Below are 25099 nucleotides of genomic sequence, written 5' to 3' on the forward strand. Positions count from 1 at the left end.
GATGAACTGGGATAATTAAATAGATTAGCATAATACGTACATAGAATCAGTAGCCTTTAAAGGATAGTAACAAAGTAATTAGGAAATCAACGGTGGCAAGTCCTAATTAATCTTTTGCATCATAATATATTATTTTTATGTAGAATAGTAAGAATTAAATTAGATTCAAAATTTGGTTTATTACGGATCAGCAGGGCAACTTAAATTATATTAAGATTAATTAATTTGTTTCTGATATATTCCAAACTCTGTTAACACCACTTTCTTTACAAAACTGTCACTTCAAAGTTTAAGTTCTTGAGTTAAGTCTTATAAGGATTTATTCCATCAGCTCTCTTAACTTAAACATGGCGTGTGTAAATTTTTATATTCAAATTAATTTAAGTGTAAAATTTTACCAATATCAAAATTTTATCATTTATGATTGTTTTTTGAAGAATATTAATTAAAAGATTAGTAATTGAGAGTAACTTATCCATGTAACCAATGATTTATAATGCTATGTTGTTTATTAATAACAAAAGCAATCAAATATTGCAATAAATATGGGAAAAATCAACAGGGAGGCATTTTTAACGTGCGATTAAAAGATAGATTGAACTTTGTCATGCGCTCCATAAAAGTTACAGAACTCATCAAATAACATAAAAAATAAATCACTAGAACTGCTGACAGCAACAAGGAATTAAAAATTGTAAGCGTTTCATTCTTTAAAAAATCTATGTCAGGTTGTTAGTTAAAATTGGCATAGCAAGTTGTTTTTTGGGAGCTGCAAATTAGCAAGGTGATCCATGAACGAGTTTCTCATAATTGGCACTCATTAGCCACAAACATTAACAACAAACACGCGTCCTTTTGTTTCAAGCAAGGTAGACAAGGCGAGCAATTTCATCACAAGGAGTACTCGCAAACACAGTAGTTGTCACCTAACTCACCCAAGAACAAAGACAAATGGTCCCAGAAACACTAGCCAATCTGATGGAAATTATCATACAGAACGTCGGCTGGGAGAGTTTAACCTCCAGGATTGTGGTGGAATTCCAAATTCTCCCCGACTAGAGTGGGGGTATAATATATAAGGAAAATAAGTAATGCGAGCGCAATTTATTTGACTCAAGTGCGAAGAAGTGGAAAACGGCGGACCTGGCTCCTGCCTGAATGGATTATTCAGCAGCGTAAGGCTCTTTCGGTGTGCAAGAGAGTGCAAGAAAAAAGTCGTCATCGTAAAGGTAAACCATCAATTTGGTTGCATGTGTGCTTCGAGCTACGCGAGAGAGCATTTTCACGCGTGTCGAGAGGACGCTGCCCTTGATATTATCGATGTTTGGCTCTCAGAAAACTACGCAATCTAATTTTAGCCGTCGGTCTCTTGAAATCTCTTCATAAACCATACCGGGAATATCTTTGCAGGAGTTTACCGCTTTTTTCGGAAAGAGGCTTATGAGCGATGGTGTTATGGCAACGTGCCGTAACTCTTATACCAATATTTATCTGTGAAATAATTTAGCCTTTCTTGTTGAAATCTGCACTAAAATATAATATCAGCGCGTATTATAGATTTTTGGATATATATTGACAAAAAATCCAATGAGGTTGGAGAAATGAACACAACAGTAAATTTTAACTTAAAATAAGAGAAAATTTGATCAACACTAATCCAAATTCTAGATCATGTTTAAAAAATTGACCATCCAACAAAATTGTATAATTAACATGGCATCCAACGTGACCTCAAGTAAAGCTTTTTTTATTCAAGTGATACTGTGAAAAACCTATTTCATTAAAATATGCGGATCAAATTTGTAACTTTAACTATCCTCAAAGTTTTTTTAATGCAAGCAAGGACTATCTTTTTTAATTGAGGTATATTCACTTCAGGTCGGACTTTGATGTCTAAGTTAATACGGTTCTGATTCAATTCATAGAAAATTATATAATACTGGAAAACGCAGTCAAGGCCCTAATTTTTATTTTGGTATCACATAGTAAATATTAGAGATGTATGCCAACGTTTGTTCTTTTTCAAATAGAGGAGAAATGTTTTCCTTCTTAAAATCTTAATTTATTGGATAATACGGTTTTTTTCTATGATGAGGCACAAGTCGTGTTGGATAGATTTCTTCGAGAGAAGTCGTTATCTGCAAAGAAAAAACTGTCAAGCACAGTAAATTTCATCTACGAATTTTCTAGAGAAAATTTACGAATTCTGACTTGTTATTTAATGTGTATTGATACAGGGCACAATTGTAAATTGTTAGAATTTTATTGTTGGCTTATAAGATGTAGGTTTTGATAAAACACTTTTAGTTTATAGAAGAAAAGTTCTTTAATGATCGAGCAATAATCTGAAGAGGTATTTGCAACCATTAAAATTCAAACTGTGTCAACTTTCTACAAAATTTACAGCACTTGACCATAATTTCTTGGCAGTCTTCGATTTTTCTCGTCGAGATCTATCCAACGGTGTATGAGACTTTGCTGGGAAATAAAATAAGATTCCAATCAGGGAGACTGTCATCGGCATTTGAAACGCATGCTTACTTTACTCTATGAAAAATAAAGAATATAGCGCTACCTCAGTCAATTTTGGGTTTAACTGAATCCTAGAATTCTTATAGGGTCTGATGTACTATGGGAACAGGGATTTCCCAGGGGTTTGCGTGATCATTCCTCTTTATATCGGTCTTGTTTGTGCTAATTTAACTTTGCAGATTCTCAATTTTTATACAATCATCAGAAACTCCCTCTTAATGTCATGTGCTTATTGGAAAACCCCAGGATTTTACCCCTACCCTGTCATTATTTATTGACACCAAAATTTCAAAAAAATTAAAATTTTGGTCCTCGGGTAGGTTCTTTCCCTTAATGTCAAATCCTCGTGTCTATGAATCTTATTTTCCTCTTATTTCTTAAGCTAGAGATGTTGCAGCAACTTATTATTAGAAACAGAGTGTCCAAAGTGCTGGTTAAAAATACCTTTCAACTGTGATATTGTACCTTTACCAGCAGTGCGTTTCGCAATCTGAGCTGTACGCAGCATCCATTCAACTGGGTCCAGACGCACATCGAGACGAGTAAAATAAATCGTATTTCCACGAACTCTATTTCATCACGCACCAGACGTGTTTTCTTTCAATCTTCTGCCGACGTCGACCGAGTGGCCGAAGTGTAGAAAAAGAGGACTCTATACCAACACCGCCAAAGGGTACCATACTACTCGCCTTTGCCGACGTTCGATCGGCGCGCCAATCAAATTATGTGTAAAAATGCAAGCGCACGGCGTTGAGCGACTGAAGAAAAGATCCTTCGCATTCCGACATAGCCCAATATTGACTCTTCCAAAGGCGAAAGAGCAAGCGAGCAGAGAAAAGAGACCAAGCGACCTTTTGTGCGACAAACGGCACGCGGAAGGCGTCGCGCGCGCGTTTCCTTTCGAACGGGTGTGCGTACACCATGACCCAAATGGCAAAATCGGTCCATACAGCAGCCGAACGAGTGGCGGGCCGGCAAACAAATCGATTGCTCGCGCACATTCGCCGTTTGTTTTGGTTCTGTGCGCGGCTCGTTTATGGCTCATTTCGGCCCAAGGTGTCCACCGTAATGACCATTCCGGCGCGTTATTAGTGTGTGAGTGTTTATTCGCGGCGTCGCTCGGTCAATGGAACCAGTCAATGTCAAGGCCGTTCATTCCGTTCACGCGCGTGTGTTGTGCCGGGATCTGTCACTCTGCTGAAACTTTCACCATATGCCGTCGCGCACAAGTCTCTCCATAATATCGTGATGTAGGCCACAACCGCAACGAAAGAATCGCACGCACGCACATCACTCTCTGACGTGATGAATATGAGATGGTCTCGACTGAAACGATGCGTTACGCTGCTGATATGTGACAAGAGAATAAAAAATGAATGAATGAGCCTGCAGTTCCAGATTGTTCCTCTGATTTATTTCTAGGTTTTTATTTTCAAACTCGGAAAAGGTCACTTGAAATATGATAGATATTTGATGTGGATTATAGTTAATTCTTTTCAGGAATAAAGAATTGAAATTAATTAAAACGCCTGATTTTTTAACATTATTTTCACCCTCGAGAACTAAATTAACAAGATTTCATCCTTGTTGATTTATTTAATTAAACTCGACCAGTTTCGGCGATTCTAGTCCGTCTTATATCATGAGATAAAATACAAATCAGTTTAATTTACAACGGTCTAAACATTAAAATATAGTAGACCTCCTACAATATTCGAAAACCTGTTTGTAACAAAGCAAATAACTATCTGGTTATTTTGTCTTGTGTAGCGCGCTGTAGCATACTCATAAAACAGATGTGTCGTTATAAGCTTATTTTAGATTTTTATTCTTCGTATTATTGTAAATCATATCAATTTATATTTTATCACATGAAGTAGGGTGGACTGGATTCGACGAAACCGGTTGAGTTTAATTAAATAACTCGGAAATCAACGATGGTGAAGTCTTGTAATTCATTTACCTCTCAAGAATGCAACAAACCAATGAATTTTTTCTCGAGGACTAATTTTAATCTCAGCACTTTAAGTGGCAATTTATTGCTGGAATCCAAATTTTTCACGTGAAGATTCTGCTTTAGTAGCCAGCCACGTAGTGAGCCAAAACATCGTACAAAATAATTTGGGACAGCACAAACCCCCAGGGATGAGCTGGGTCCTTTAATTGACCACTGTTGCCCCGCACTGGGGTACCGGTTTGAAAGGCTAGAAGTTTTGTCCCGTGAAGTAATTTCCACATGCTTGAACGAGCCAGTAGTCCTCCCAAATCCAACTGGACAGGCAATGCGTGCTGGCCAAATGTTTAGGCAAACAGCCCGCACTTGGAACACACACAAACACACTGCTCAAATTGTCTCACTGCAAGTGCACGTTATTCATGCGCGTATCAATATGAGCAATCAGCTTGATTTTCTCTCTTACTCTGCATAGAAGAGATCTATTTCCAGATTTGCAGCAGGATCAGCTTGATGGAGAATTCAAATAAGCGTATTATTGATAGCATTTCTCTCTGCTGTGGGTATTTTACACTCGAAACTTCCAATTAACCCACTTAAAATAATGTGTAGACTAAAAAATGAATAAATGCGAGGGGGAGCACTAAATGAAAACTGTTCAAGACAAAAGAAATTTTGCGAAGTATTTATTGAGGTTTCCCCGATTGAAAACACTCTTTAATAATTTTAAACAAAGTATGATACAATTCCACACCGTTGTTACGTGAGTCTGATTTAAACTTTTTAAACTTTTTCGGAATACTTTAACGAGAGATATGGTTTTATCAAGATAACCAGACAAACGTTTTGTTTGATATCGATTTTCCTCCAAGCACGTACAGTTTACTCGCTCGCATGCTAGTCTCAACATTAGAAATTCTTATACGCTGTTGTTAACTTTGAATTCCCGTTTTAGTAATAAAAATACTCAAAAACCAAATTTGCACACTATATTCTTACCACATACGTGTCTTTGCACAGACTGTGATGTCTGTCTCATATTTTGTTTGTTGCAAAGAATACAATAAAAAAAATTACCGCTATTTTAAAATGATTAAATGAATTCTAAATATCAGAAGCTTCAATATTTTATACGCTTGAGGAAAAATTGCATAGAGGCACTAGCTACTTCTTTATAATGTTGCTAGTGCAGAAATAAACTTTTATTTCGCTGCCAAATTTTATACCCTCCTGGAATAGTCTTTGTGTTCATAATTTTCCTGGTATTGACGCAGATAATATTGACTTGTTACTCAGGTTTAACGTGACATTCTATTGGGACGTGAATCGACTGCATGCGTGGCCACAGGCCATTTGAAACTTTTCCTTGAATGGTTTTGTATAAAGAGCCCTCGCGATCGCAATTCCAACTTTGCCGAAAAGTGTTTGGGCAAACAGCGAGGTTACATAACACACAAGCCGGCACTCCGGGTCGGGGATGCAACGCATGCGCCCGTATTGCGGCGCTGGGGTTGGTCGGGGTGCGTGTCGGTTGCCGCAGGTCCTGTGCCCTGGTCCGGTCCTGCCGCACTCGGGCGCGCCGCCGACGTCAGTCGCGAGTGGCGCGGGGTAGCCGCCACAAGTGAGAGAAGGGGCGACTACCCCTGACCTCATGACCAGCACCGACCACCTCTGCAATGAGGATGGCGGGGGCAGCTGCAACAGTGATGCCACCCCCGAGGCTCAAGCTGAACCTCAGACCGGTATTTTTCTTTTCTTTGTGCTCTCAATTTCGTGTTTTAGCTCCGGTGGGTCTGATTTTGTATGTTTGCTATATTTTTAGCTATACATTTGAAATAAATTTCATGTAGCTATTATTTTGATGAAATATCTTTATTCGCATGGATCTGATTAAAGTTAGTTAGATGAAACACAATTCTTGCTGAAAAACTTAAATATATCAAGTTTTAGGTGGCCATGAAATATTTGGAGTACCTATGTATTTTTTCTCAGCCCGAGATTTTGAAATGCGATATGTTTAGTTTTTAAAAGTATGCTATTACATGGGAATATAAATAATTGTAAAAAAATATAACACACACACGTTATTTTTAAAAGTTGTGTAAAACGTTTTCCACTTTCGAAAGTTTGATACGGAATAAAACTATATAGAAATGATTTTTAAAACTAAATAGACCACTTCAAGGTTCCGTGTTTGACAGTTAAAAATATCATATATTAGCTAAGATAAACTGAAAATCAAAGTCATGACGGGAAAATGAGATCTTACTAATTTATAAGAGATGTGTGCATCACTGTGGCACTGCGGACTCTAAATAAACCACAAACCTCATCAATGCAAATCATTCCCAAATGTAACTGACCTCATTTATAGGTAAAACCATCGCGCGCCCAGAGAAGTTTCTTAGAATGTAGTAGTGAAAAAGAAAGCAAAAGTCGAATAGAAACTTCTCGAATTTTTTTTTTTTTTTTTTTTTTTTTTTTTTGCTCATTTTATCCCTGTCCGAGGACCGGAGGACCGGGAAGGGCGCGCACTGCACTAGCACGAATGCTGAAACCCGGGTCCCAATAACACCGCGAACGGATAACATGGGCGCACCAGGCCGCACAGGGACCCAGCCCACTCAAGGGCCACTTGCCTCCGCACCGAGGACTGCATTGAAACGCTAGACATTCGTCCCGTGAAGCCAAATCACGCATGCTGGAAAGGTGCAAACCAGCAAGTAGCGAGTCGGCGCCGGTGCGCCTCCCAGCCCGTTGAGCAATTTGAGCAATTCGAGTAACTAAACTAACCACTTTTTGCCATTTCTGACATTGGGTAGCCAGTATTAGATCTCCGAACTGCTCAAATACCTCACATTGCTTTGACACTCCTGAGAGTGCCTTAACAATGCGAGCCAACGGGCTGGTAATTTCCCGCAGAAAAAATAATTCAGAGCTTATTTTCTACTAAAAAATTTTACGGGCACCACGAGCCAAGTCCAAAATGCCCATGTGCTTCAATTTGGAGGCTGCGCCCTCATTTTCAGTCGGGATGGCCTATCCCAATAAATAGGCACGCGCGCGCTTTTTCGCTAAGCAGAAAGCGAGTCTGACAGTCCCAGCTAGGCTGTATCGAGCGGCTCAACCCTCTGCGCGCACATATTCCTTCCTTACTCTCACAAACCACGCAGGCCGAATAATGCCGGTCTGCGAAGCACGACGCGTGAATAGTGCACCTTCCCTTTGTACGATATCTGCCTCAATAGAGCTGAAGAGTGAGCTGTTAAAAAAATATGCAGACTGAGGCACAATTAACTGCGCACATGGAAGACAATTTGCGAGAGTACAGCGCGCAGTAGCTCTCGCGGTAATGCTGGTTCGGCTCGAGAGCTGCGATTGATTGTCAGCTTTGATGGAGTTTTACATCATCGCTGTGCCTATATCTCTCACGGCAATTGAGACCGACTATTCGTTTTGTTAAAATATGATGAAATTGTAGGATACACGTTTATTTTAAATATTCATTTGGCATTCATTGGACAAAATAATGTAATGTTTTTATAAAATAAATTAGGTTTTGCCAAAAATTGGAGCATAATCTCTGTATGTACTATAGCTGACAACATCGAAAAGATGGGTTGGTTAATAAATGAATAAATCAAGAGGATCTAGTATATTTATTCCCTTCCTAGGTCAACGTAAATCCAAAACTTTTTATTCTTCTACCACGCGATCATTTATAATAAAAAGTGCAGATAGTATAGCTTCATTCTGAAGTCATCTAATAGTGGGCGAAACTGTAACGTACTGTTAGTTAATTATCCTCTTCTGCTAATTATCAACCCGTGCTAGGCACCGCGAATCCGCAAAAGAGATGAATAAGGATAATTTGCGCTACTGTACGTTGAGATGAGCAATCTTCTTGAATTGTGAATTAATTAGCCTTATTTTCCTTCTTCCTTATGCTTTTCCTTTAATTAATACCCAAGCCGTACATGCGGCTTGTAATGCCATGTCACGCTCATAGTGCCTCTGAGAGTATCCTTTTGGCTCAACCTAACCATGTACAATTGAGAGGGATTCAAATCGATAATGAATTATCCATTTTGTACTTGGGACTTGTACTTGTATTATTCCATTTATGCGGAATGGATGACCTGTCTGGTATTAAATAGGATTTTAATTGAATGGGGTACTTTTTTAAACTGTTTATAAAATTGCAAGTTCCAAACTGGAAGTCGTTTCAGGAGAATTTAATTTATTTTATTTCTTCTTTTTACACTTATTTCTACAATATTTATTTGAATTTTTATAAACGAAATGTTTTGCAAGGGTTAATTTCAGCCCCATTTTCCTTTTACTCCTTTGAGTAAACAATGCAATGTTGGAAAAAATAAAATCTTCTGAAAATTGATCGTTTCTGAATAGGCTTGAAGTCTGTTGCTTTACACAAGAATAACTCTAGGATAGTCAATATTAGCGGTGTTCATGGCGTTAAATAGAACAATTTAATAATAAACACCCACCAAAAGAATGGACTCGCAACTTATTTATTTAAAATAAATTTGGTACTTTTTTGTGAAGCAAACTGTGATCTCAAAATAAAAAAGGAAGTGTTTCTGGTTTCGTTAAAATACTTTAAATGGACTTAGATAATATAAATATTTTGTAAATGTTGCAAAACTGTGGGGACAATTTTTCCCACAAAAATATTAGTTGCATTGAGTAGTGGAAAGGTGAATTGATTTCAAAATGAACATTTTTCGAGTTAAGGTGTCAAACACGCGAGTATTAATTGCTTTTGCTTGGCGGACAAATTGCTATTCCGCAGCGTTTTCTCCCGCTGTTTCGCTCTCTGTTCTCTTGCGGGTGCTGGAAAAGTCAGACGCGCGCCAGAGGGGCCAAGAGAGAGAAGAGAGAGAGAGAGAGAGAGAGAGAGAGAGAGAGAGAGAGAGAGAGAGAGAGAGAGAGAGAGAGAGAGAGAGAGAGAGAGAGAGAGAGATGGAAGCACTCTTGAATGACTGCGAGCCTTTTCTCTGCCCTCTCTTCATCCAAAGTGTCAACACTCGTCGCGTCCCCCAGCTCTTTCTCATTAGCCCATTCTGCCTGTAAAGAAACTGCGACAAAACTAACACACTGCCATCTAAACACACACATCAAGCACGAAAAAGAGACTCACTAGTCTGGCCAACTGGCATAACAATTATTATTCGCGAGTGTACGTTGGACAAGAAAATAAAAAAAATATTTGATATCTTGGCTCCGTCAATAGCTCAAAACTTTGTAAAAAAATTTCAATCAAGACAGCATGTTGATTTTTTAATTAATCTTGGATCAAAATGTTAAAAAATTTTCAGACTATTACTTTGTGGGATGTGCTTACTGGTTTCACAAGATTTTTATTAATTAACCGTATAGAGATGTTTCAGATTCAAGCCAAACATTTCTATAAAACGTTTTTTTTAACATGATTTTGTATTTTCTGATTATTTAAATATTTGATTAAACGTTCGAGGGTCAAAGAATTGTTCGTTTATGACTTAGGGCTATGGGCAGACGCCAAAATTGTAGTAGAGTACTAAAAGACCGGGTTTCAGCATCCGTGCTAGTGCAGTGCGCGCCCTTTCCGGGTCATCGGACAGGGATAAAAAGAGCAAAAAAAGACGACGTTTATACGCTTCATGGAAAATGCCCAGCATTTCTGTTCATCATGAAATAAGGGTCTCGCCAGAAATTTTCAAGAAAATGTTGAAATTAAATGCATCAAGGCCAAGGACATAATTTTGATAATGCTTTTACGCTTTCCATTTCCTTTTCAAAGTAAAAAGTTAAAATGAATCTAGTTTGCAGCTAATCGAAATATTTTACTTTAGTTCCAGAAAACGGTGATATGATCATCTTGACGCTGGAGGATGAAAAGGGGCCGCAAGTGACCAGCAGAGAGGAGCTGATCGAGGAAAAGCCCTCCCCGACCTCAAATGGCTCGGTGGACGTCGGCGTGGGCGCATGGCTGAGCCACCGGCTGCGTCGCTCGTGCACCACGAAGAACGTGAAGCGAAAGGTGCCATGCCTCGAGTGGGGGCCGCGATACTGCATCACCTGGCTTATCGCTGACATCCTGGCCGGCGTCACCGTCGGCCTCACCGTCATCCCCCAAGCGATAGCTTACGCCAACATCGCGGGTATCTCCCCCGAGTTTGGCCTCTACTCGTCCTTCGTCGGCAGCTTCATCTACGCAATCTTCGGGAGCTGCAAGGACTCGCCCATCGGACCGACGGCCATCGCAGCAATCCTTACCAGGGAGAACATCCATGGTCTTGGGCCACAGTTTGCAATTTTCTTGTGTTTGATCAGTGGCGTCGTCGAACTTCTCATGGGGCTCCTCAACCTGGGTGAGTAAATTTGCTCAAAACAAAAGCACCATCAACATTGGTTTCATTGATTTGTCGGAAGTAGATGCTTTCTAGGGATATTCGTCATAATTGCAATTTCATCTGATGAAATTTAAATTTCCAAAATGAGAATAAACTCCAATATCATTGAAGATTAATTTCTAAATAATAATATGTAATTTTTATATTTTGCTCCCTATCTAAGAAAGAGATGTAAATTATTATAAACACGATAATTCGAAATATGCCTTTACTCGCCTTTACTAACAAAATTTTCTAAAACATTTCTCATTTTCCCTTTCAACATTCTATACATATTTTTTACAACAATATTTAGTTTTAACTATTTCATTTATTGTTTTAAGTGTTTTTACTGTCAGCAAAAAGTAAAATGAAACTTAACTCTTATGTTAAAGTTAATTCAAAAACTCAAATCCAAATTGAAACGAAATACCTTTACATTATATCGTAATAAAATGTAAGGAATGCACAATATCATGATCAATTTAATCTAACTGTTCATAGGATTTGTAATTGACTTCATCTCCGGCCCAGTATCTGTCGGCTTCACATCAGCTGCAGCAATAATAATCGCAACAACGCAAGTGAAGGACATCATGGGCTTGCAAATGCCTGGCAGTAAATTCCTCGAGGTCTGGGGTCAAATTGTGATGCACGCGGATGAAGCAAAGCTGTGCGACACCATGCTGGGAATTATTTGCATCTTTTCTCTTCTCTTACTCAGGGTGAGCATAACATAGATCAGAATTTCCATATAGAATGATTCTGCTGTACCACGCATGACAGAAGCAACAGTTTTATTCTGGTCTTTAATTAACTTTTTTCTGATTATCTGAAATAAATTTTTAAAAACTTTAGGAAAATAAATGAAAAAGTGATAAGTTTTGCCAGTTCATCTGGATATTTAACCTCGATGCTCAGCACTTCCTCTGGGCTCACCGGGTTGCCAATAATACCGCTGAGCGGATAACATGGAGTGGCCGAAGAGGAGCTTGGGCCCAATGTGGTCATCTTTTTGTCTTATTGGGCGAGTCGGCGCCGGTTCGCCTTCCAGCCCGTTGAGCTATTTAAGCATTTCAAGTCACTTAACCAACCACCTTTTGCCATTTCTGACATTGGGCAGCCAGTATTAGATCCCCGAACTGCTCAAATATCTCCCACTGCTTTGACACTCCTGATAATTCCTTAACAATGCGATTTTGTATTTTCCATTTATTTATTACATTTATTTTTTATGAATGAAACTTGTTATATTTGTTGCAGAAATTAAAAGATCTACGATTTGGTCCTCCAGACATTGCTGAGCAGAACAGTTGGCACAAAACTCTGAACCAAGCTGTTTGGCTCATTTCCACCGCACGCAACATTATTGTGGTCGTTGTATGCTCTATTCTTGCCTCTGTTTTCCACAAAAACGGCTACCACCCCTTCCTTTTAACAGGTAAATCAAACTCCTAGGCCACACAATTAACGCTTTCGTCACTCGTCGAGCGAGAGAGCATTCGCTGAAACCGCATGAGAGAGACGATTAGCTAACTACGCAACCTGCTACGCACATGGGCTGTACAGGTTGCCTATATTGCGACCGATAGGCGTTTCTCGACTGTTCTGTTTGTATGGGAAATCAATGAGGCTGGAGCGTTTCGCTTTTCATTCCAGGCGAGGTGAAACCCGGTCTGCCGTCGTTCCAGTTGCCACCCCTCAGTGCCAATGTCGGCAACCAGACGTATAGCTTAATAGACATGCTCAGCACCATCGGCTCTGGTTGCTTCGTGGTTCCTCTGCTCGCCGTTCTGGAAAACATCGCCATCGCCAAAGCCTTTTGTACGTGCTCTGCCTCTGTTCCACCCACGCATTTTCTTATTTATCGCTTGTTTTCTCCGTCTTTCAGCCGACGGAAAAGCGGTGGACGCGACACAGGAGATGATTGCACTCGGCCTGTGCAATATCGCCTCGTCCTTTGTAGGCTCTATGCCGGTGACAGGAGCGTTGTCCAGGGGCGCCGTGAACAATGCCAGCGGAGTGATGACCCCATTTGGTGGCGTATACACCGGTAAAATTACCGAATGCGAGGGAAGATTTGTCACCTGACCAATGCCTTTGTCCGCTTCCAGGAATTTTAGTTATAGTTTCGCTACAGTATTTCACGCCATACTTTTACTTCATTCCACGCACATCGCTTGCAGCCGTCATAATCGCGGCAGTTATCTTCATGGTAGAATTTCAAGTCATCATGCCAATGTGGAAAACAAAAAGTGAGTGAAAAACTTGCTAGGATAGATAAATATTTTAACAATAAACTGCTCCTTTTTTAAAACTGATATATCGTTACTTTTGTTATGCTGGTATTTCCATTGATCTCGTAATAATTAAACTTTCTGATTTTTCTTTCAATTTCTTGATAAAAATACAATTCTTCTCGTCTCTTTTTTTCTCCCTGTGGAATCGAGTTAGCGTAAGGTAAATGTTGGTTTATTTTTTTCCGATAAAAATCATCATAAATGCCATTCAGTTTGTGTTCCTTTACTAAATTCCACAAAGAATTTTATAACTGGATAAAATTCTCGCTGCCAACAGAAAGTGATTTGGTACCCGCTCTCTTGACTTTCTTCTCCTGCCTGTTGATCAGACTGGAGCTAGGGATATTAATTGGAATCATGGTAAATGTCTGCTTCTTGCTATACGCGTCAGCCAGGCCCAAAGTCGCTGTAGAGCGGTCGATGGTACGTTGAATTGCTAATAAAACTAATATGTTAGTTATTCGAAGAGAAACGTTGAATTGCTAATAAAACTAATATGTTAGTTATTCGAAGAGAAATCAATGGTTCAATTATCCTTTGGCGCAGGCAACGTCTGGCCTGGAATATTTGTTGGTGACGCCTGATCGGAGTCTGGCATTCCCTTCAGTAGAGTATGTGCGCGCTCTGGTGCTCAAAGCAGGCCTCAAACTCGGAGACAACTATTTGCCCGTGGTGATCGAGTGCAGACACATTCAAGCAGCAGACTTCACAGCCGCTGAGGTTTTGCTCATATTTTATTCTTTTGCAGCAATGACAAGAAAGGAATTTGATTCATTTCAGGGTGTGAAGCAAATGATCGACGATTTTAATCAGCGGGACCAGCAGATTCTGTTTTATCACGTAAAACCAAAAATCGTGAAGATCTTTCAGGGAGTTAATCCTAAGGGCTTCAGGTACTGCAATAATGAGGATGAACTCAACGAAGTGCTCAAAGGTATGACAGAAAATAATTTTAAAATTGAAGATGATATAGGGAAGGAAATTTCCATTTAATTTTTAGAATGTGCAAGCAAAGTTTACACTTTTCAACAACGCAATACGCAAGAGGATTCTCTCTCCGTGGTAGATTAAACCTTCACTCTTGTGCACGTGCGATCTGAAACCAACTTATTAAACAAATCAGGCACTTACTTTCCATTAGAGAGTAATATGAATTTTAATCTTAAATCTTAAAATTGGTGAACGTTAAATGGAGGGGAATTAAAAAAATCCAAGGGACTGCTGATTCCTGTGATGATCTGTGATAAAAAATTAAAACATCAATATATGTTTAATTGTTATAACAATTGATTGAGGAGAGCTCTACGACCTGTAAAAGCACTATTAAAATATTGGTAAATGAATCTCCTAAAATACGCTTTATAGACACTGTTAGGCACTTGCATCATTATCCAAACACACAAATAAATACCTTTCCATTTTTAATCTCCTACCGCACGAATACGACAAAACTATAAAAGAACCCCCACAATTTACAAATCTTACTGAAGGAAACGTTTCAGGAAATCTCATATGATGTTATACTTAATAGAGCTCACTTATTATTCTCTGTCAGTTTATTGTGCAGTAGAGTAAAGAATGAGTCTCATCGAATTGGCAGTGATACTAGAAATTAGAACCTGACCGCATCACTAGTTCTAGTACACAAAAAATTCCGAATAAAATAAAAGGTGCTGCAAAAGAGTGAGAAATCCTTATCCAAACTAGCATTATTTAGATATCTTGAAGAAAGATGTTATCAAAATAGAAAAAATTCATTCTTCTCAGGCGCACAGACAGTGTGCAACGATTCTATATTTGTTTATAGATATTGATTGAAATCTGTTTCGCATTATTTATATATTATATAATATATAGTATGTTGTATTTATCAAAATAATAATAGCGTAATATATCGTAATAGAAACCTTTCAACATGTTGTTTCCTTGAAAAAAGAATAATAAAGTTTGTCCAAAACGTTTTTCCTGCATTTTATTCTTAATATATGATATCTGCTGCAATATCAATTTAGTCAGTCTTTCCCACAGCGTCATGAAAACCACCACAATGTGCAATTACGCAGCAAATTAATGGCTTTCCATCGATCCACGCGGAAGCGGAGTTCTAATAGCACACCGGTGTGACGGATGACTTGCAAATCAGGCAGCACGCGAGGCATCCGCAAAAAGTCGCTTGAAGGACACGCCTGTTTGCTTAACCTTCTGAATGCTGGAAAAAAAATCGGTAGGACGAGGGATAGAGAAGAAACACGCAATATCTAAATTTGTACGTTATGTGTATCTGTTTATTCATCAAAACGCTGTTTCACTGTGGTAGACGAAATTGCATGTATATTATATCTTAATAAACCGTCTACTTTGAGAGAAAACATCCAGCAGCATAGGTATTAACATTATGATAATATCGCGTCCTGGAACGTTCGACGCGCCAGCACTCTCTGATACACTCATCTAGGCGAGGGTGAATGGAGAAAAATGATTAATTTAATCACTTCGCTGCTCGGTGACTTGCTAACTAAATAATAATAACCATCCACTCGGTGAATAATGGAACGAACAGTGCCTGGTTAAGTGACTAGTGCACGTCTTAATGTTTCAAAAGGCTCCCTCTTTGCACGTGCCCCCACCCCCAGAATAAATTACCCTCAGGCTGTCTCTGCTCTCCCTGCAAAACACGATATCACTGTTACGTAACTGCGGCACATTACACAAAAAATTTATTACTTTTGAGCAGCATGTCAAGGTCGTTCTCCTCGTAATACACAACAAAGTCTTTAGGCTGCAGTCCCTCAAAAATGGCCACCACGCTGGGTTTCAGGTTGAAAAAGAACAGCGGCTGATTGCGTGCCGCGAAGTCATTCGTCAAGCTCTCAACCACCTGTCAGACAAATCAAATTGTATCGATGCTTCATGAAAGATGGTGAAAAATTGTGAGGCATCCTACTTTGATTAAATGACACCCATGAATGACCCCAAAAACACATAAAAATGGGGGGAAAGTGATGAACAAAATTTCAATATTGCAGAATATATCAAATTTCTCCGGGAACCACCCAGGTATTGATTTTTTGGCCTGATGAAATAATAAATACGAACAATTAAAATATTATGCATGATATTTGTAAAATAAACATTTTTAACTTACCCTGGCAGCTGTGAAGTCAGCGCCATAAATGTGAGAGCAGTCAATGACAACAGGGAATATACCCTCTTTGGTACCGTGCTTGGTGACCAAGTTTCTCACGTAGTCCACCGAGGGGAAGATAAGACACCTATCTGGTGTCAGCATCATGTACTCGATGCCCTCCCCGGTCTAAAAATTAGGTAATATTCAGCATTACATTAATTACTCATTGTAATGTTGACGAGTCAATCTCTTTTCGATTAGTGGAAACCAATTAAACCAGATAGTGTTCATATATCGTTAACATTATTGCATTAATCGAGGGGAAGTTTGATTTGATTGATATTGCAATTGAGAGAACTTAAAGAGATTAGTTTTTATAGCTGGTCGTAAATTTTCCGTGTTTGCAAATGGCGTATTTTTTATCCCAATTTAATTCCAGTGCACACTAAAATAGTCATAAATTAGAGTCACGCGATAGTCATAAAATGCATCGGTGAATAACAAGACTCGTTTGCGCTTGCTTTTCGTCATTTGTGAAAACAGAAATTGCATTGTAATTAAAATTTCATGAGTGTGCTTGAATCAAATATTTGTCGAACACGGCACAGTAAAAGGTTTCCTAATTTATTTGTTTCTTCTCAAGAAACGACTACAAGAATGCAGCACAAAGTCTTAAAAAAAGATTTCTCGCTTGAGTGGTCACTTTCTCAACCAGTGTGGCGAGTGCAAAAATTTTAATCAGTCAAGAAGAGGTGAGCAAGGTACTTACAAACAATCTATCAATCGAAATCTTTGGTCTCGCTGCTTGGTAGAGGATGAAAAGAATGTTGATGCCGACACCGACAATAATTCCAATCTCTAGCTTGATCGCCAGACAAAAAATGAAGGTACCCAGAAAGGGAATCAGATCTATCTCTGTGGAATTAGTGCGATCAATATATTGTAAAAGTGATTGGACTATCTCAGCAACTTACTTTTGCATCGATACATGGGCTTCACAACCTTGACTTCCACCATGAAGATAACGGCAGCGATAATCAATGCACCGAGGGCGGTTTTTGGGATGAATTGGAAGAACGGAGTGAAAAAGAGGAGCGATAGGATGACCAAAAGACCTGTTTCATGTCAAGAATGTTGTAATTTCCCATTTTTCATACTGTAATTAATTATTTAAAAGTAATAGTTTAGAAATCATTGAACAAACCAGTATAGAGTCCACCCAAAGGGGTCCTGACGCCACTGGCATTGTTAACCGCACTTCTGGCGAGGGCTCCAGTTCCTGGGAAAGCCTGCACAAACGAATTTCCTATATTGCAAATTCCAATTGCAATCATTTCCTGGGTTGCATCCACAGATTTGCCAGCAGCTAGTTAAGCACAAAAAGTTTCGGTCAGGAATCGCTATTCGATTGTCAAATAAACTTTATTACAAAATGCTTTGCAGATGGAAATATTCTCCAGAATGGCGAGGATAGGCAGCACGATTATTCCAGAGCCGAGATTCGAGACGATATCGGAAAACGAGACATGTTCCCCGGTGGCTTCGTCGGTGTAGCCGGTGAAAGCTGGGGGCTGGATGTTGGGCAGACCAGCGGGCACCTCGCCTTATCGCAGAGAAAAAATACGGTCATTGGTGTTTTGTTGGAGAACACACGGATCGAGTTGTGTAAAATCAATGCGGAGGATTAAGTCGTGTGTACATTAGAGCGTGCGTAAGATAAAAAGCCACAAATATTTGAATTGGGAGGCCGATCAAACAGCATTTTTATGTGAAACGCGTGGCCTTGGAATGTCGCAAGCTGCGTCGTCGACTGGGCGGCCAAGTGAGCTCACCTATTAGAATGAATGGCTTTTGTCCCTTCTCCGCGAGAGCCCACCCGATGATTCCAGTGACGATCACTAGAGTCGCGTTTCTTGTCGTTGACACCAACCACAAAACCTTGTTGGTGATTTTCTGCGACATTGTTTTCTTTTCGTCGTCTTTCGGGCCGATGCTTATTGTTCCCAAAGCCTGCAACACAAGAAAGAAATAAGCGTGCATTCCACTGCAAGCATGAAATAGAGCAGTTTGCTGCTAATTAATGCGCGCTTTAAGACTTTGTTAGCGAGGCAGTATGAATGCGTAGCTATATGGGGTAATGCGTGCTTTTCTCATTTGCAGTTTCTTTTTAATTAGAGCAAACATTTGAATGGATTGAGGAAAACAGAATAAATTTAACCTCTGTGGAGAGGTGAACAAGTGCAATGAAATAGCGCAGCGGGTTTCCTTGTTGCCTACTATTACACGAGCGACAGGCGCCAATTAGAATTTCTGCACTCGGCTTGTCTCACTTGATAAAACAACCCAATGTTTCCTGCTCTAAGCATGGAGACAACGGTTGTTGTGATATTCGCGAGCGTCTACATTTTTATTATGGTTTATTGTCCACACCAGTGACAGACTAAGACAGCCTGCGAAAGAAGAGCGTCGAGAGAAAATCAGCTGCGGCTGTGCAGTTTCTCTTTTTTAATTACTTTCTTGGCACCTGTTCGACTCGCATTAATTTACTTCCACATCACAAGCAACGAGTATAATTATAATTGGAGGCGACATTTACCCTGAGGAGGAGAAGCACAACGATGCAGACGATGCCCATGACTGTATCAGCAACTCGGACGTGTTGGAAATTTTGGACGATTGCCGTCCACATTTCGACGAACGTGTTGCCCTTAACGAACTGACCAATGCCAAGAAGGTCTTTGATCTGGCTGGTGACAATGATCAGGGCCACTGCCGAGGTGAAACCAGAGGAAACTGGCCCAGAGACGAAGTCGATAACGAATCCTGAAGTCAGATTAACAAATTTATAATTAAAATCTGTGGTCCTGAAAATTTAATTTTCTGCTGGTTGGATTGTCATAGAAATGACAATTTTATTTTATGCAAAAGTATTTATTAATTAACTCACCCAAACCAAGAATGCCCATGAGAAGTATAACACAACCGCTGAGGAAGGTGAGCATGATGGCGTGCTCAGGTCCTTTGTCGCCGACTGCCTGGTAGGTCAGCAGCGAAATGATGGCCGTCGGCCCCATCGGCACATCTTTGCAACTCCCAAAAAAAATGTAGAGCAAGCAGCCGAAGAAGGAGCCGTACAGTCCGTACTAATGATGATAAGAAAGTTTTCGATTGTATTTCCGACATGGACGAAACCACAATTTTGTACCTGAGGTGGCAGACCGGCAATGTTGGCGTAGGCTAAGGCCTGCGGGATGACAGTGAGGCCGACCGTGATACCAGCCACCAGGTCGCCGACCGCGAATGGGACATTGTAAGCGGGAAACCACCTTGTGATAGGCAGCCGCTTCATCAGCAGCTTCTTTGTGCATCCCTTGCGGATTTTTTCTTTTGCTTTAGTCTGTAGTTTGCTAAGGTTTTCTTTCAATGTTGTCTTCCGCCGCCGCGTATCATCGTTAACCACTGGAAATTTTTGATCCTTTCTTTTACGATCTTTTATAATTTGAAACTTTTTTATTTATCAATTGGGTTTATCTTTTTGTTTGATCCTTTAAAGCTATTGTTTCGCTCTTTCTTTTTAATCTGATAATCCATCCGTATCATATATATAGTATTCTAATTTTTATCTTCCACGCTACTCTCATAATTTGTAGTAAGTTGGGAAAGGCGGGAAGGCCCAGCAAATCCACGTGATTATCACGACAGCTTTAGCACATGGTAACAATTTTTTATTGGCATTGACATTCTACGCTGTGCGAAGTGCAACAGACATTAATTTGATCCAATCCTTAACGTTTGCTAGATTTATTTAAAATTCGTCATTACTTCTTATAACGAAATTATACAATTTTACGATTTATAAAATCTTTGTTTCTCATTTCGGCTCTTCAGAAGACACTGCTCAAAAATGTTTAGTGGTTTATAAAAAAATATAAAAAAACTGTAATAATTGAAATTATTTTTTTCATTCTCTTACACTTGATATATTCCAAATCAAAGCTGTTTCATTATTATAAGGCTAGATTTGAAAAGCAAATATTCTAGAATAAGTCATTATTTCAGAGTAAATTAATTGTTATCTAAAAGTCAAAGCGTTGGATTTCATAAAATAATTTTACTCTGTCCAATTGTGCCATTTAATTCCAGGGAATTTAACTTTAATAAAAAATCACAACGTTTTTATTAAAGATCTAGACAATCAGTTCAGTAAAGGTCGAAACAGTCAATTTAGGTTTACTTGAAACTTAAAATTTCAAGTCAGAACTATATGAAGAGGAAGGAAGATGGGGCTATTACTAGACTACCGAGTTTATGCAAAATATTCGATCGACTTTATTTCAAAAGTCTCGATCCGATAGTCGCTATTGGCGAGGGTTTAATTTACTCACGAATGAAATCTGTGCTGCCCATCGGCTCTGGAATGCAGATGGTAGACGAGGACCCTCCATCAGGTAGGTGCGATGTCAGGCTCTTTCGGTTTTCCTGGCCATCGCCGTTGGAGCTGTGTTTGTCGCTCATCGCTGTCATCACTCACCCGAGCTGTCGGAGCAAAGAAGCAGATATTTGTGCACTAGTCGCTTTTGTTGTTTTAGCCACAGCTTATCCCAGAAAGCCAGAACCGAGTAGTACCGCGTGTGCCACTGCCAGTGTTTCTTTCAACTATTCTGCTATGACGAACGACGGACTAAGTATGGCCTTCCGTGTGTGTCGAAGCGTGTAGCGAATATCTAATTATTGCTGATAATAAATTAGCAAAGCCGCGTGCGCGAATCTGATTCCGCGTCGTGTGCGCCTCCTGTATGATTTGGAGCGAATATTAAGCAGGAAAAGTGGCACCCGTTTGTCTTAAGAGGTAAATGAAATGATTGGCACTTCAGTGTCTGTGTATCACGCTCTTTATACACCGTACACGGTGAGTATTCAAGACATGGAGGGATTAAACTGACATTCAAGAACAGTTTTTATCATTTCCACCAAATCCAGCCTTGCCCCTTGCTCGGTTGTTCTTAAGATTACAATGAGTATCCTGCACACTTGTATATATGCATCCAGGATATTTCTTATCAGTAATTATTTTTAAGAAGCTGGGATTAAGCTCAATTCCGCTGCGAGATTAAATAAATTATTTGGAAGTGAAAAGAGGAATATCGTTTTTACAGCTACTTTGATAAACAAAAAAGGTGCGTCAAAAATCAAGAACCTTTTGCCTCAACTTTCCCCGAGAAATGCTTTGAACACTCACCAGTTTGTTCCCTGTAAAGTGAAAATTTCACTAAAAACCTTCAAAGTTGATAAACTTAATTGCGTTTCCTGCCAACGATAAAAATGTTAAATGAGCTCGGCAAGGAACGCGCACTTCAAAATACAACACAACCATTTGTTGGTGACCTATCGCACTTTCACGCGCATTTCCCTATCAGCTGACCTTAGTTCAAATCTGGGCCACTTTTAAAATTTAAAGAAAAAATTGAAGAATAAATTTACATTACAGCCTAAAACATGTTGACCTCACGTACAAAAGATTACTTATGAAAATTTGGAAAAATCCAACTATTTGAATGAAAGCTGGGTCAGTGCTTATGCAACAGAAAAATAAATCTGATCAACTGATCTCCCCTTACTTGTTTCAAACAGTCAGCTCTCGAAACAAAAATCGTGTCGAGTTTCTCCTACTTGTTTTTTAGCTGCTGCCACATAGGTAAATTTTGTCAGTAGTTGATAACTAAACGTAATAAGGCGTGATAATCTGGATATTTTCAATATAAATAACGATATGAAATTAGGATTGAGTTTAACTTTGTAACATATTTCAAATTAGATATAATATGTTTCTACCATTTGGCCCTTTAGCAATAATCTTCTAATATAGCAGACGAGATAAGGAAACACAAGGAATTTAGGTCCTTGAAAAATGCACAAAAAATATCAAACCAATTCTGTTATGTTATCATTTCAACCAATTTCGCAATTTTAATGCGTTGAAACTTTTTGACCCACTCTAAAAATTGGATCGTTGAGCTACCTTGAAAGTATGCAAAAAAGTTCTCGATTTGTGTTATCTCATCTCTCCTCAATTCAATTTTGTTTACTCGATCGCGATGCACAAACACAATAAGTTAATCAATCACACCTGATTTTGTTTGTTTCCTGCGGTATCAAATAGATGATCAATCTAGATGCAATATATGAGAGAAGGAGTTACAAAACAGCGCAAAACAGAAATATATTGCATTGATGAGATCTGTGATATTTTATTCAATGATCATATTTCAATTTACTGTTGCATAAAAACGTTCTAAAATATATGAAAACTGCAAAAATGTTCAATATACGATTTTTCAAACCTATTGTATGTAAGACAAGTGTCATAAGCATATATTATTTGGCTATTCTTTAAGTCAAATGATTTTTATAAGGGAAGTAAATCAGTTTTCCTCAGTAATATAACATCAGTAAAATAACGTTTGAAAATTCTAGATGATTATTTAATTAATCTTTCGTTAAACAATCTATAACAAAATTTCCCAAAAACCCACTTGCATAATTCAATTTATAGTGATTTTAAATATTAATGCAATTTTATCTATTAAATTGAGGTTACTTACCAAGTTAAAAGATGTAAATAAACAGGTTATTGTAGTGCAAGTCCAACAGTGTAATAGGTTATGCCGGCAGGTCTCCAGATAAGTGACCTCTCCAACGCAACCTACGAGCAGCGAGTGCGGCAGCGAGCGTCTGGCACTGCAAATTTTTACCAACCCTACTTTTATTGCCTCCCACCAATACTCATTAGTGTGTCCGCGCTCTCTGACGTCAGGTATCTCTCTTGATTCTCTCCTTCTTCAGTTCATGGTTTGTTTATGAGCTCCCGAGTCTGTGACTTTTATTCACAACACATCAAAAGGAAGAGGTGACTTTCATTGTCCCCCGATATGCGATACTTATACCAATTCAAAAAGGAATAATGACTCCACTCGTATGGAGTTTTATACAGCAAAATGAGTAAATAAAACCAAAAATAGCACACGTAATCAAAAGGATTAACTTCTCTTTTGAATTAAATAAAAAAATGTGGAATATTCCAGAATTGTTTTGCAGTTCACATCTTAAATGTTGAATTATAAAAGAGATACATTAATTTGTAAATACCTATAAGTTAATGAATGAAAGAATATTCATTTGGTATACATATATCAGTTAGCGTTCTTTTCCCGTGATGAAAATGCATCATCTGAGCTGATTTACTCTTTATCTCCTCGTTGATTGTAAATCAAATTTCAAGTGGCGTTTTGTTTTTTGAACGTTTCCGAAGAGGATAACATTTTTGCGTTTTTACATTATTCGTTGTTTTGTAATGTTTAGGGGACACGCACGACCGTTTATTTTTTTTGCGCATTAACCTTTTATACCACTAAATCGTTTTAAATTTTTAGAAAATGAGCTGTGCAGTATGAACCTTCAAATGAGCACAATCATTTTTAATCTCGTGTAGACGTGTCTAGCTTAAAATGCGGAACTCAAGTCATATCCCTTCACCCTTAATGACTGTGTTAAAAATAAGAAAAATCGTAAAATCTCAATGTCATTTAGTTGTTTCCGCAAAGCGTATCTGTAACAGGAACCATGTTCAATTGACCGGCGTATTAAAGTTCCCACATTGTCAATAAAAGCAGCGTACGGCATTATTATACAAGGCAGAGCAAAGATGAAAATGAGTTGGTCCAGCAACGGCGCGCAGCATGTGGGGCAAATACCTCTTGTCGGCCTTGTCTCACCGATCGCGCTGTCTGCTTCACTTCAAATCGACAGTCATTCTCTCGCTAATTAATCGCTTTTCTCGCCGGGAAAAGATTGAATTTATTTTGCAAAGAGAAACACGCTGCTGACACTCATTATAAGTATAAAATGAATCCATCAACTATACACACTTCCTGCAATTGCGAACAGTGCTTTCGTATTTCGGCGAACGCGAGCGGCAGGATGTGGAAGTAATTATGAATGCCCAGCATGTCGGTTCAATTCAATTAGCATGTGATAGAGCTGTTTATTTTCGCCAACCTCGAAATCGGTGACTCGGTACCACTGTCACGATCTTTCTCTTGACATTCAAACGCGGCCAAATGCGGCGAAAATAATTCAAGAAGTGCTCGCTGGCAGCAAGAGCAGTGCACTTCTTCTCGGCACCCAATGCACGCCATTGTCACGGGACGTTTGGTACGGAGGTCAAGTTCGCAAGGTCTCGCACCGAGAGAACAATTGATGCATGCGACCATTGCACCTTTTGTTCTTCCTAGAGTGGCGTCTTCATCAAAACAATTAAAACATCGCCTTCATGATGGCATGCATTCAGCCCTTAAATGAGGATAGGAAATGCATTTCAAAACGGAATTTGCAACATAATTGCACTATACGTTTTCGTGATTTTATATATTCGAAAATATATTATGCATAAAAATCTTGTAAAAAATATTAAGTAGCAGAAAAGCCGTTTTATAATATAAATCGGAGTGAAATAATTTCTTAGCTTGTAGAAACAATATAATTACTCAATTGTGACGACCATCTCGTCAGTCAAAAGCAAAATATCATCAAGATTAAAATTTTAATAATTATTTCAACATCTAGGGTTGTGAAGTGAATTAAGTGTGCCGCACCGTACACGCACAGATTGTTGATCACGCCTTTCTATAAAGTCAAAGGTAAAATCTTCGACGCAAGCGTAGTCTGGATAAATCCAGTCGTGTAAAGTTTATTGCTCGGGTATTTTCGAAAGGCGACGAGGAAAATGATGGTG

The 25099-nt window shown here is 38.9% G+C and overlaps 2 protein-coding genes across 3 annotated transcripts; one reads left to right on the top strand and one right to left on the bottom strand.

Moving 5' to 3' along the window:
* The first annotated feature begins 1113 nt into the window (after window positions 1-1113).
* Window positions 1114-15142, top strand: LOC135939021 (sodium-independent sulfate anion transporter-like). Of its 2 annotated transcripts, none has more exons than XM_065483141.1 (11): window positions 1114-1229; window positions 10342-10860; window positions 11386-11606; window positions 12145-12322; window positions 12541-12705; window positions 12773-12934; window positions 12996-13136; window positions 13459-13604; window positions 13728-13901; window positions 13962-14115; window positions 14182-15142. In XM_065483141.1, exons 2-11 carry the CDS (start codon window positions 10359-10361, stop codon window positions 14250-14252), a joined length of 1914 nt encoding a protein of 637 aa, XP_065339213.1. In that variant the 5' UTR covers window positions 1114-1229; window positions 10342-10358; the 3' UTR covers window positions 14253-15142. The 2 variants fall into 2 exon arrangements, with proteins under 2 accessions (XP_065339213.1, XP_065339212.1); XM_065483140.1 differs by lacking the exon at window positions 1114-1229 and adding an exon at window positions 6053-6228.
* A 296-nt stretch (window positions 15143-15438) lies between these two features.
* Window positions 15439-23059, bottom strand: Esp (Epidermal stripes and patches). Its single transcript, XM_065483142.1, has 13 exons — window positions 22911-23059; window positions 20694-20844; window positions 19514-19767; window positions 19256-19451; window positions 18905-19131; window positions 18141-18318; window positions 17738-17911; window positions 17513-17674; window positions 17283-17423; window positions 17078-17223; window positions 16327-16494; window positions 15906-16059; window positions 15439-15846 (listed from the first exon to the last, which is right to left on the bottom strand). Exons 2-13 carry the CDS (start codon window positions 20830-20832, stop codon window positions 15827-15829), a joined length of 1959 nt encoding a protein of 652 aa, XP_065339214.1. The 5' UTR covers window positions 20833-20844; window positions 22911-23059; the 3' UTR covers window positions 15439-15826.
* Window positions 23060-25099: the final 2040 nt, after the last annotated feature.

Source organism: Cloeon dipterum, chromosome 3 (genome assembly GCF_949628265.1).
Source record: "Cloeon dipterum chromosome 3, ieCloDipt1.1, whole genome shotgun sequence".
NCBI lineage: Eukaryota > Metazoa > Arthropoda > Insecta > Ephemeroptera > Baetidae > Cloeon > Cloeon dipterum.

Coding starts and splice junctions, on each gene's coding strand:
- LOC135939021 (XM_065483140.1), top strand. CDS start 6,138: ATGACCAGCACCGACCACCTCTGCAATGAGGATGGCGGGGGCAGCTGC. Junction 13,605..13,727: donor TCGCTGTAGAGCGGTCGATG/GTACGTTGAATT, acceptor CCTTTGGCGCAG/GCAACGTCTGGCCTGGAATA. Junction 14,116..14,181: donor ACTCAACGAAGTGCTCAAAG/GTATGACAGAAA, acceptor TTTAATTTTTAG/AATGTGCAAGCAAAGTTTAC.
- Esp (XM_065483142.1), bottom strand. CDS start 20,832: ATGACAGCGATGAGCGACAAACACAGCTCCAACGGCGATGGCCAGGAA. Junction 18,319..18,904: donor TTGTGCTTCTCCTCCTCAGG/GTAAATGTCGCC, acceptor CTTGTGTTGCAG/GCTTTGGGAACAATAAGCAT. Junction 17,424..17,512: donor TTTGGGTGGACTCTATACTG/GTTTGTTCAATG, acceptor GACATGAAACAG/GTCTTTTGGTCATCCTATCG.